Source organism: Sapajus apella, unplaced genomic scaffold (assembly GCF_009761245.1).
Source record: "Sapajus apella isolate SASKATOON/1434 unplaced genomic scaffold, GSC_monkey_1.0 scaffold49, whole genome shotgun sequence".
NCBI classification, from domain to species: domain Eukaryota; kingdom Metazoa; phylum Chordata; class Mammalia; order Primates; family Cebidae; genus Sapajus; species Sapajus apella.
Window position 1 is genome coordinate 15,399,833 of NW_022436989.1, and position 13,307 is coordinate 15,413,139.

At 41.5% G+C, this 13,307-nt stretch overlaps 1 protein-coding gene across 9 annotated transcripts in view; it reads right to left on the reverse strand.

Annotated features, from left to right (window-relative positions):
* The window catches only part of DISC1 (DISC1 scaffold protein), a 373,398-nt gene that overhangs the window by 253,818 nt on the left and 106,273 nt on the right, over nt 1-13,307 (reverse strand). For 7 of the 9 annotated variants that reach the window (XR_004257992.1, XR_004257993.1, XM_032242432.1 and 4 more), the window contains exon 4: nt 4,692-4,842. The exons of the other annotated variants lie outside the window; for them this stretch is intronic. Coding sequence is in view for 5 of the 7 variants with exons in the window: in XM_032242432.1 (XP_032098323.1) it covers nt 4,692-4,842 (151 nt within the window). In the remaining 2 variants the exon portion in view is untranslated. The remainder of the gene's footprint in view (nt 1-4,691; nt 4,843-13,307) is intronic. 9 annotated transcript variants of the gene reach the window in all.

The window sequence follows — 13,307 nt, forward strand, 5'->3', positions numbered from 1 at the left end:
TATTATCTTGATAAACGTGTAATAAAGACCCATACTTTTCTGGGGGCCTTATTAGGTTGAACCCCATAAAAAGTGTGACAGGTTTGAAACAGTCAAATATAAGAGAAGCCCTTATGGTGTAACCCAATATAATTAAGAATGCATGACACTGGCTTTTAGTTAATCATATTCTATTATAAACTGGCAAGACCATGATAAAATCATCACTCTCTGCTATGATTTGGATTTGTGTCCCCACCCAAATCTCTGGTTGAATTGTAGTCCCTGATGTGGGAGTCGGGGCCTGGTGGGGGGAGGTGATTGTATCATAAGAATGGATTTTATATGAATGTTTAGCACCATCCCCTGGTGTTCTCATGACAGAGTTCCCAAAACATCTGGTTGTTTAAAAGTGAATAACATCTCCCATTTTTCCCTCTCTTGCTGCTCCAGCCACGTGGTATGTCTGCTCGCCTTTCACCGTCTGCCATGATTGTAAGTTACCCAAGGACTCCCCAGAAGCCAAGCAGATGCCAGATCATGCTTCCTATACATCCTGCAGAACTGTAAGCCTATTAAGCCTCTTTTCTTTATAAATTACCCCGTCTTGGGTATTTTTTTACAATAATGTGAAGACAGGCTAATACAGAAAATTGGTACAAAGACGCAGGGCATTGCTATAAAGATACCTGAAAATGTGGAAGTTGCTTTGAAATTGGGTAGTGGGCAGAGGTTGAAAGAGTGTGCATGGCTCAGAAGAAGACAGGAAGATGAGGAAAAGTTTGGAAATTCCTTGAAACTGATTAAATGGTTATGACGAAAATGCTGGAAGTTATATGAACAGTGAAAGCCAGGCTGCTGAAGTCTCAGATTGACATGAGGAACTTATTGGGAACTGAAGTAAAGCTCACTTTTGTTATGCCTTAGCAAAGAACTTAGCTGCATTGTCCCCCTGCCCTAGGTTGTTTGTGAAACTTTGAACTTGAGAGTAATGATTTAGGGTGTCTGGTGGTAGAAATTTCTAGGCAGCAAAGCATTCAATATGTGGCCTGGCTGCTTCTAACAACCTGTGCTTATATGCATGAGCTAAAGTTGGAACTTATATATAAAGGGGAAGCAAGTTATAAAAGTTTGGAAAATTTGCAGCTTGGCCATGTGGTAGAAAAAAAAAGGCCAATTTTCAGGGGAGGAATTCAAGCAGGCTGTAAAAATTTGCATAAGTAAAAAGAAGCTGTGTGCTAATAGCTAAGACAATGGGGAAAAGGCCTCAGAGGCATTTTAGAGACCTTCATGGCAACCCCTCCCATCACAGGCTTGGAGGCCTACGAGGACAGAACGGTTTCATGGGCCAGGCCAGGGCCCCACTGCTTTGCACAGTCTCAGAACACTGCTCTCCACACTGCTGTTTTTCCAACTCCAGCCTTGGCTCAAAGGGGTCCAGATATAGCTTGGGCCACTGCTTCTGAGGATACAAGCCATAAGCCCTGGCAATTTCCACATGGTGATAAGACTGAGGGTCCACAGAATACAAGAGTTGAGGCTTGGGAGCATCTTCCTAGATTTCAGAGAATGCATGAGCTTGTTGCCTAGGTAGAAGACTGCTGCAGGGGAGGAGCCCTCATGGGGAACCACTACTAGGGTAGTAGGGAGGGGAAATATGGGGTTGGAGCCCCAACACCAAGTCCCCATGGGGGCACTGCCTAGTGGAGCTGTGAGAAGGGGTCCACCATCTTGCAGACCCTAGAATGATAGATCCACTGGCAGCTTGCACCCTCAGCATGGAAAAGCTGTAGGCACTCAATGCCAGCCTATGAGAGCAGCTGCAGGGGCTGAACCCTGCAAAGCCACAGAGGCAGGGCTGCCCAAGTTCATGGGAGCCCACTCCTTGCACCAGTGTGCTCTGGATGTGAGACATGGAGTGAAAAGGAGATTATTTTGGAGCTTTAAGATTTAATGACTGCCCTACTGGGTTTCAAATTGCATGGGGCCTGTAGCCCCTTTCTTTCAGACAATTTCTCTCTTTTGGAACAGGAGCATTAACCCAATGCCTATACCTGGGAAGTAACTAAATGGTTTTTTATTTTACATGCTCACAGGCAGAAGGGACTAGCCTTGTCTCAGATGAGACTTTGGACTTTGAACTTCTGAATTAATGCCGGAAATGAGCTAAGACTATGGGGGACTATTGGGAAGGGATGCTTATATTTTGCAATGTGAGAAAGACATGAGATTTGCGGAGACCATGGGTGGAAAGATATGGCTTGGATCTGTGTCCCCACCCAAATCTCATGTCATGTAATCCCCAGTGTTGGAGGCAGGGTCTGGTGGGAAATGATTGTACCATGAAGGTGGATATTTCATGAACGGTTTAGCACCATCCTCTTGGTGCTGTTCTTATGATAGAGTTCGCATGAGATCTGGTTGTTTAAAAGTATGTGGCACCTCCCTCTTTTCTCTCTTGCTCCTACTCTGGCCATTCAATGTGTGCGCTCTCCTTTCACCTTACGCCGTGATTATGAGTTTCCTGAGGCCTCCCCAGGAGCTGAGCAGACGCTAGCCTCATGCTCTCTGTACAGCCTGAAGAATCATGAGCTAATTAATCCTTTTTCATTTATAAATTACTCAGTCTCAGGTAATTGTTTATAACAATGTGAAAATGGACTAATACGCTCTCCATCCAACTTGCATGTAGGGCTAAAGAGATAGTAATTTATCAGCCTTTGCCAGCCCATACTTAGAGAGGCAGCACAGTGCACTGGTTCGCAGACAGGATGCAAGCCAGACAGCTGGGTTTGTGCCTCCCTCAGTACTCAACATGCTGGTTGGTCTGCCTGAGCTTCTTAGCTTCTACTGGGCCTGGTTTCCTCATCTTAAAATTCAGGTATTGATGTAGATACAGATCTCTATACACATAGATATCAATATATAAAATAATACTACCCCCTAGAATTGTCATGAAGATTAAACGAGTTATTTAAATGAATGAATAAGCAAACTGTAGTCTATCCAGACAATGGAGTATTATACAGCCTTGAAATGAAGGAAATTCTGACACGAGCTATCAGATGAATGAACCTGGAAGACACTATGCTATGAGAAAGGTCAGTCACAAAAGAACAAATATTGTATGGTTCCACTTATATGAGGTACGCAGAGTAGTCAAATTCAGAGAAATGGAAATTAGAATGTGTTTGTCAGGGGCCAGAAGAGGAGAAGGGATGGGGATTTATTGCTTAATGGGCAGAGAGTGTTAGTTGGGGAAGAGGAAAAAGTTCTGGAGATGAATGGTGGTGAGGGTTGTACAGCATTATAATGTATTTAGTACCACTGAACTGTATACTTAACAATGGCTAAGATAGTGAATTTTATGTTATGTGTATTTTACCACAATTTTTAAAAAATGGAAATAAATGAGTAACTTCTAAAGCACTTAGTACCTGTTATGTGTTTGTTAAATAAATAGAAACATAATAAATTAGCTAAATTTATTGTGCCTCAATTTTTTTGCCCCATTTCTATATGCTTGCTAAAGATCTCCCAAGACTAAAGTAGAGGACAAGAAATAATCCCAAAGATAAAAGAATGAGAGAATTACATAGAAAGTCAATTTGGGAGGGGCCTCATGCTTGAAAGAAAGAGGAAGAGGCAATGTTGTAATGACGTCTCAATGTCAGATGAGAAAGGCATGGAAATGGCAAGGCAAAATTTACTCCCTATTTAAGAGAATCATGAAAAAGTTCCCTGAGCAAACAGTTATAAAAAGGCGCCTACCAGGTGCTATTCACTCTGCTATATGCTACTGACAAAACTGAGAAAATAACTGGCCTCACAGTCCAGAAGGGCTTTAGGGAGGCACCAGGATAAACTAAATGTATAATGCCATGTACACTTAATAGGAAGGGGCCAGACAGTCTTGCGATTATCAGGGCCAGTTGGAAGTGGGAAATAAAGTGGAATTGTTGTGGTCATGTTGACACCTAGAAACAGACCTGAATTGTGATGAGGCTCACAGCATTCATAAAACACTTGTTCCCTCTCAGACCTTTACCTGGAGAGAGAGGGAATAGGCAGGTAGATGGAGCAATGGTTCTCAGCCTTTTCAAGCATGCCAACATCTGGGGGCCACCCTTGCCTACCACCTCGAGACATTCCGACTCAGCTTGCCTGAGGTGGGGGTGGACATTGGTAGGTTTTAAATCTCTCTAAGTTATTCAAACATGCAGCCAGGACCACAAGCCACTAGATTAGAAGCAGCAATTGCTCTCTATATATTACTGATCCCAGAAGAGCCTTGGGTGAATGTTGCTCGGGAGCTGGAAGTAGTTAGGAGGAAGAAGGGTTTTCATTGCTCGGTCAGAGGGGACCATATATGGATCTTACAGGCTTAATAGGATCACAGGACACCAAGCTGCCTCAACAAGAGGAAATGACCACACCTTCTTAGAAGGAATGATTCAGACCTAGGATGCAGCTGCACTTGTGGGGGATCTCTCTCTGCCAAGTAGCAGAAAAGTCTTGTCTAGAGAAGCATGACCCACGTGAGTCATTCCCTCACTCTGGAAGGACTCTCACCTTCCCAACCAACAAAGGGCCCTTCCCAGGAAAGCAGCCGAGGGTTCCTACAGCTAAGCTCCTCCCAGCTCTTTACTATGTGGGCGCTGAAAGGTAGGAAGAAACATGAAGGGGAAATGGCGACAATGACAAGTACTCACTGCTCAGTGGCCCCACGGCGCAAGGCAGCCTGGACTTGTGCTGCCAGGTGACCCAGGAAGCTGCTTAGAGCTGGCTGCCTTGAAGGAAGCTGAAAGTGCAGGCTGATTGTCTCTTGTTCCAGGTCTTCTAATCTTTGTTTTAACATCTCAGCTGGAAACGCAAAATGATGAAAGAAAGGAAAAAAGAACCATGAAACCCAGTGAGAAGGTTACTAGTTTCTAGGCCAGCAATTTCATCTCTTAGTTGGTACTTCTAAGAATCTCCTCTGCACGAACAAGATGGCTCTCCCATCTTTTACTCTTCCAACTCTCAAAGGTCACTGTTGACATAATGATATGATGGTCACAACTATGATCCTCATACAGAGGGATAGTTAATACTAATTATTTTTAAAGCACAGTGAGAATTTTGGGGAAAAAACTATAATTTTGGTGAGCTCTATATAATTAGCTTTCTAAAAACTCAGTGTCTAAGTTTTGATTTCAACATTTCCTCAGAAATTGCACATCCAGATAGAGCCAGTCACAGTTACAAAGCCATAAAAGTGACGTTCAAATTCTACCATGCTATAAAGAACCATATATCTACTTCTGTTGTAAAGTAGGGGCTCTATTACATTTTAATGACCTTTAGTCTCCTAGCACAGTGTAAATATAGAATCCTTATAATATATTTTTGGATGAAAAAAATGAAAATAAACTCCAGATCATTTGGAAGAGTGATGTCAGCAAAATGGTTGACTAGAGAGGACTGGCATTCTGCCTGCCCCCCGACCCACCAAAACGACCAAGGCAATGAATCAACAGCCAAGAGCTGACTGGAGTGTTGAAGGAGGGTGCTGAAGTACAGTGGGGGAGTGAAGATGCATCCATGGGGACTGGCAGTCCAGAAAGGCAGCATGCAGGCACTCAGCCTCTGCAGCCCTGTATCCCCTGCTCAGATTAAATCTGCCAGGAGTCAGGAGGGACATCTCATTGCATGGAAAAGATAAACAGAAGGACCTCATCCACCTCTACTGACACAGCAAACACCTACAGTCCTTACAAAAGGAGAATCTCACAGTTCTCGCAAGCCCTGCGTCCAGTTTGCAGAGCTGCCAGGAATCCGCACAGCAGCATTGCTCCAGATTAGAACCATAAGGTATGCACTCCCCACCCCCACCCAGCCCCTCTGAGCCAATCTGTTGCAGAGCATCATCTTGAGACCAGAGCCACCTCTGGAGTGCATCCTCCTCTGGAGCCAGGAATCACTACATCTCTTCAGCACTGGAGCTCCTTCTTCATTCAACCAAGCCCGCCCAGGTGGCTGAATGCCACAATCCCCGCTGCATGAAGCCTGGTCCGAAGGTAAGCTGTGACACTGGTCCTGCACAGCATGAAAAACCACCCTCACTACTGCACTTCTAGCTGGAGGAACAGTCTGCCACTGCTGCCTAGGATGAACCCACCCTTGAGTCAGCCAATTCACTGTGTACCCTCCCCCAAGCAGGAGAGGGCCTTGAGCCTTTCAGTATTTGATATGCCCCCAGGCTAGCAAAGTGGCTATGCGCCCACATTCAGGACCTGAGAAACAGGCCCGCAGCACCCTATTCCCTGAAGACACAACACACCCTTGGCTCGCTCAGTGGCCCTGCACCTCCAATAAGGACCTCAGAGACAGCCCTTCAAGTTGGCCAAGCAGCCATGTACTGCATACCAAGGCCAGTGTACCACACCAAACTGACACCTTGATATGATTTGAATCTGTGTCCCCACCCAAATCTCATGTCAAACTGTAATCCCCAGTGTTGGAGATGAGTCCTAGTGGAAAGTTGATATGGTTTGGCTGTGTCCCCACCCAAATCCCAGTCCTTACGAAAGGAGAATCTCATGGTTCTTGCAAACCCTGAGTCCAGTTTGGAGAGGGCCTTGAGCTTTTTGAATACCCATGTGTTGTGGGAGGGACCCAGTGGGAGGTAACTGAATCATGCAGGCAGGTCCTTCCCATGCTGCTCTCATGATATCGAATAAGTCTCAAGAGATCTAATGGTATCACAAGAAAAAGTTTCCCTGCCCAATCTCTCTTTGCCTGCCGCCATCCAGATAGGATGTGACTTGCTCCTCCTTGCCTTCTGCCGTGATTGTGAGGCCTCCTCAGCAATGTGGAACTGTAAGTCATTAAACCTCTTTTTTTTGTAAATTGCCCAGTCTTCATATCTTTATCAGCAGCATGAAAGTGGACTAATACAGAAGTGACTGGATCATGGGGATGTAGTTCTCATGAATTGTTTTACACCATTCCCCCTTGGTACTGCATAGTGAGTTCTCATGAGATCTGGTTGTCTAAAACTGTGTGGCCCCTTGCCCCACTCTCTCTTTCTCTCTCACTCCTGCTCCCGACATGTGAGGTGTGCCTGCTCCCGCTTTCCCTTCCACCATGATAGAGAGCACCAGAGGCCTCCCCAGAAGCAGAAGCCACTACGCTTCCTGCACAGCCTACAGAAGCGTGATCCAACTAAAACTCTTTTCTTTATAAATTACCCAGTCTCGGGTATTTATTTATAGCAATGCAAAAACAGATTAATACACACTCCATATGAATAAGTCTTTCCCTACAAAACCTACTTCATAAAATTGGAAGCAGTCCCTTTTCCACTAGATGCATAGATATCAACATAGGGATACATCAGCCATAAAAAAGCAAGGAAACATGTCACCTCCAGAGGAAAACAATGACTTTCCAGTAATATTTCCCAATCATAAGGAAATAAGTGAAATGGCATAAAAAGAATTCAAAATAGAAATCTCTTTTTTTTTTTTTTTTTTTTTCTGAGACGGAGTTTCGCTCTTGTTACCCAGGCTGGAGTGCAATGGCGCGATCTCGGCTCACCGCAACCTCCGCCTCCTGGGTTCAGGCAATTCTCCTGCCTCAGCCTCCTGAGTAGCCGGGATTACAGGCACGCACCACCATGCCCAGCTAATTTTTTGTAGTTTTAGTAGAGACGGGGTTTCACCATGTTGACCAGGATGGTCTCGATCTCTTGACCTCGTGATCCACCCGCCTCGGCCTCCCAAAGTGCTGGGATTACAGGCTTGAGCCACCGCGCCCGGCTTAGAAATCTTAAAAAAAAAACTCAGTGAAATACAAGAGAATTCAAATAGATAATTCAATAAAGTCAAGAAAACATTCATGATCTAAAATGAGAAATTCAACAAAGAGATAGACACCATAAAAAATAACCAAACAGAAATCCTGCAACTAACGAATTCAATGAATGAAATAAAAGGTACAATTAAAGTTTCAACACATACTAGACCAAGCAAAACAAATAATTTCTTAGCTCAAAGACAGGTCTTCTGAAATAACACAGGAAGACAAAAAAGAACTTAAAACGAATGAAGAAAGCCTACAAGATTTATAGGATACCATTAAGCAAATAAATATTCATATTATGAACATTCCAGAGAAAAAAATAAAAGGTGAGAAAAACACATCAAAAAGATAATATACCATGATCAAGTAGGATTTATCCCAGGAATGCAAAGTTGGTTCAAAATATGCAAATCAATAAACATCATACATCTCATCAATAGAATGAAGGGCAAAAATTACATGATCATCTCAATAGATGCAGAAAAAGCTTTTGATAAAATTCAACATCCCTTCATAATAAAAAAAAATTCTCAACAAATTAGCTATAGAAGGAAAGCACCTCATCGTAATAAAGGGCACGTATGACAAACACACAGTGAAGATCTTATAAATGAGGAAATGCTAAAAGCTTTTCCTCTAAGAAATGGACCAGCACAAGGATTCCCAACTGTCTCCACTCTTATTGAACATATCCCTGGAAATCCTATCCAGGGCAATTAGACAAGAGAGAAGAATAAAAGACATTCAGATTGGAATGGGGGAAGTCAAACTGTCCCCATTTGCAGATGACATGTTCTTTTATCTAGAAAAACCTAAAGACTCTAGTAAAACAACTCTTAGAACTAATAAATGAATTCAGTGAAGTTGAAGGATACAAAATTAATATACAAAAACCAGTGGCATTTCTATACATGAACAATAAACTAGCTGAAAAAGAAATTAAGAAGGAAATCTCACAATAACTACAAAAATATTAAAATACCTAGGAATAAATTTAACCAAAGAGGTGAACGATCTCTACAAGGAAAACTACAAAACACTGATGAAAGAAATTGAAGAGGATGAAAACAAATGGAAAGACAGCCATGCTGATGGATTGTAAGAATTAATATTGTTAAAATAAGACTGTAATCTCTATCAAAATACCAATGACATTTCTCACAGAAATAGAAAAAAAAAATCCCAAAATTTGTATGGAACCACAGAAGACCCCAAATAACCAAAGTAATCATGAGCAAAAACAGCAATACTGGAGGTATCACTACCAGACCTCAAAATATATTACAAAGTTGTAGTAACCAAAACAACATGGTACTGGCATAAAATTAGATACACAGACCAATGAAATAGTATTGAGAATCCAGAAATTAATCCACATGTATACTGCCAACTGATTTTTGACAAAGATCCCAAGAACACCAATTGGGGAAAAGAAGGTCTCTTCAACAAATCGTGCTGGGAAAACTGGCTATCTTTAGGGAGAAGGATGAAACTAGACCACTGCCTCTCACCTCATATAAAAATCAACTCTAAATGGATCAAAGACCTAAAGGTAAGACCAAAAATGGTAAAACTAAAAGAAGAAAACTGAGGACATGAGTCTGGGGAAATATTTCATGAATAAGATTTTTAAAGCACAGACAATAATAGCAAAACTAAACAAGTAAGATTTTATCAAATTAAAAATCTTCTGCACAGCAAAGGAAACAATCAGCAAGGCCAGGCCCAATGCTTCACATCTGTAATCCCAGAATTTTGAGAGACTAAGTGAGGAGGATCACTTGAGCCCAGGAGTTTGAGACCAGTCTGTGAAACATGGTGAAACCCCTTCTCTACACAAAATACAAAAATTAGCCAGGCATGGTGGTATATGACTGTAGTCCCAGCTACTCAGGAGGCTGAGGTGGGAGGATCACCTGAGTCTGGGGAAGTAGAGGCTGCAGTGATCTGTGATCATGCCACCACACTCCAGCCTGAAAAGCAGAGTGAGACTCTGTCTCAAAAAAATAAAAGAAAGAAACAATCAACAGAGTGAAAAGATAACCTACCGAATGGGAAAAAATATTTGCAAACTATCCAACCAACATGGGGTTACTGTCCAGAATATACAAGAAACTGAATCACCTCAACTAAAGAAAAACAATCTAATTTTAAAATGGGCAAATGATCTGAACAGACATTTCTCAAAAAAAGGCATACAAATGGTCAAAAATATATTTTGTAATGTTCAACATCACTAATCATCAGGTATATGCAAATCAAAATCACAATGAGGTATCATCTCATCCCTTGGCTATTATCAAAAGCCAAAAAAAAAATAACAAATGCTTGTGAGGATGTGAAGAAAAATGAATTCTTACACACTGTTGGTGGGAATGTAAACCAGTACAGCCATTATGGAGAACAGTATGGATGTTCCTCAAGAAACTACAAATATAACAACCATAGGATCCAGCAATGCCACTACTGGGCATTTATCCAAAAGAGGGGAAATCAGCATCTCAAAGAGACAACTATATCCCCATGCTACTGCAGCACTATTCACAATAGTCAAGATATGGAATCACTCTACGTGTCCAACAACAGATGAATGGATAAAGCAAATGTGGTATATATACAAAATGGAATACTATTCAGCCATTAAGAAAACCCTGTCATTCTTGGCAACATGGATGGAAGACATTATGTTCAGTGAAATAAACCAAGAACAGAAAGTTAAACATGTTTTCATTCATATTTGGAAGCTAAAATGAGTTTGTGTTGTCCATTTTGCATTGCTATAAAGGAACACCTGACGCTGGGTAATTTATAAAGCAAGAGATTTATTTAGCTCATGGTTCGGCAGACTTTACAAGAAGCTTAGTGCCGGCATCTGCTTCCAGTGAGGGCCTCAGGAAGCTGGCAATCATGGCAGAAGGCTGAGGGAGAGCAGGCATGTCACGTGGCAAGAGAGGGAACAAGTGAGAGATGTCAGGCTCTTTTAAACAACCAGCTCTCATGTGAACTGACAGAGTGAGAACTCACTCATTAGCATGGGAAGAGATCAAGCCATTCTCTAGGTATCCATCTCATGACCAAACACCTCCAACACTGGGGATCACATTTCAACATGAAATTTGGCAGAGACAAACATCCAGACTGTATCAGGGCTGACCTCATAGAAGTAAAAAGTAGGATAGAGGATATTAGAGGCTGAGAAGGGTAGGGGGAAGTGAAGGATAAGAAAAGATTTATTAAAAGTTACAGAATTACAGTTAGGAGGAATAAGTACTAGTGTTCTACAGCAATAGAGGATGACTATAGTTCACAATAGTATATTTCACAGTTTCAAATAGTCAGAAGGATACTGAATGTTCCCAACACAAAAAGATAATAAATGTTTAGGCTGGGCATGGTGGTTCATACCTGTAACCCCAGCATTTTGGGAGGGTGGATTGCTTGAGGTTGGGCGTTCAAGACCAGCTTGACCAACATGGTGAAACCCTATCTCTACTAAAAATACAAAACTTAGCCAGGCATGGTGGCGGGTGCTTGTGATCCCAGCTACTCAGACGCTGATCACTTGAACCCAGGATAGGGAGGTTGCAGTGAGCCAAGATCGCGCCACTGTACTCCATCCTGGGCGATAGAGGGAAACTACATCTCAAAAAAACAAAAAAAAGATAATAAATGTTTAAGTTGAGGGATGTGCTAATTATCCTGATCTGATCACTACATATTGTATGTACTGAAGCATCACTATGTACCCCATGAATATGCACAATTATTGTCCATTTTTTAAATGGGGGAAAATCAATTGACAAAAAAAGATATTAATTTTTATTTTAAAATTTTAAATTACATATTTCATAATACTCAAAAAATGCACATAAATAAAATGTTATACAAGTTATAAATGCATTGTGTTTATCAGTGGCTCATTATCACTTCTTTTACATGGAAACATTGGGAGATGAATTCTGCAGATACTCTTTAAACAATCGTTTATGAGTTTAACAGGTAGTGTTTTTTCCTGTTAGTTAATAAAAACTTCTTTATCTATCTAAAAGAGTGTTGGATCCACGGGTGAATTGAAATGCATTTCTAAAATGCAAGTAAGATTGACTTTAATATAGCTTTTTAATTGTTCTGTGATGGATGGGTCATGGAAAAATGAACTTTTGCTATTTGTTGGGATTCTCTTACTGGCCCTTATGTGGCAAGTTTTGGTTGTCTCTCACCCATTACATATAGTCAACCTTTGTTTTTTATGGAAAGCACTATGCTTTCTGGCACACACACACACACAAAAAAAAAAAGTTTATTCTATTTTAGTTGCTAATAAAGAGTTGGTATCAAATTGCAAAAAAAAAAAATTTTTAATAAACTGCAGAAATTGGAATCCATTCTAATGAGAACTTACCTTCAAAATCAAATACCCAAAGAATTAGAACATTTCCCATAAAACCATTTTTGCAGAAATGGAAGGACTGGGTTTTAAGATACTATTCATCAGAGCTTCCCTTCTGGTGGTCCTTGGCAGGCTGGTGCCCTCAAATCTTGATCCTCTTCACCCTGGGGCAGTGGGTGGGCCTTAGGGCAGGCCAAGATCCCAAGCAATCACCTCAGGCCATGAGCACTTACTACTTACCTCAGTGTACATTACAAACATTATCCTTTTTTATGCCATAATGAGACAATGTTTTAAGAGTCTCTACCCTAGATCACAGAGTCCTTTAAGTTCTTATGGCTATACAGGCCATTTAGATAGGATTCAAGTCTAAATTAAAACACACTTTCCAACAAGCTTGTCATTTTCAACAAAACCCTTTATCGTATGTCAGCAGAGGTTAACACAAGTCACAGTGTGTTAACCTCTCAGCCTAACTCTTTTCCTGTACCGGCCCACCGCCAAAGCACACACCTGAGCAGTGAAAAGGTGGAGGAAGGGGCAGAAAACTTGTGTCTCCGGGGCTAAGTGAAAGACATTCACTTAAACTTGCCATTTGCATCGAAACCCATAGCCAGAAACTAAGAGAATTTACCAACAATTCATTCTAAGGATACTAGAAAAGGTCATCTGTCCCAGATCAAGCCCCGGGTAATTAGCAGATCTCTCAGCCTGTGCCACCTTCCTCAGAAATTACTATGGAAGCTAATTCAGACACCCCACTTAACACATGCAGCAGAGTCTGGCCTCACGAGACCTAGGATAATGCTGAAATGCACCTATTCCTTAACTAACACCAAGCATTCAAACGTTTACATGATTGATTTCTTAATACTTTATTTCTTATTCTATAAAATCAAAACTTTAATGAAAAGCAATGAAGTTCTTGAATTATATGCTCTAAAATAGCATCCTGATACAGTCATAATGTATGTAAAGATGCATCCAGATCTGTTCCATAGGGGTTAGGAGAAAAGCTGAGTTTACCCCAACTCTGCCATTTCCAGCTGTCCGACCTTCAAGTTACTTAACCTTTCTAAGCTTCAGTTTCCTG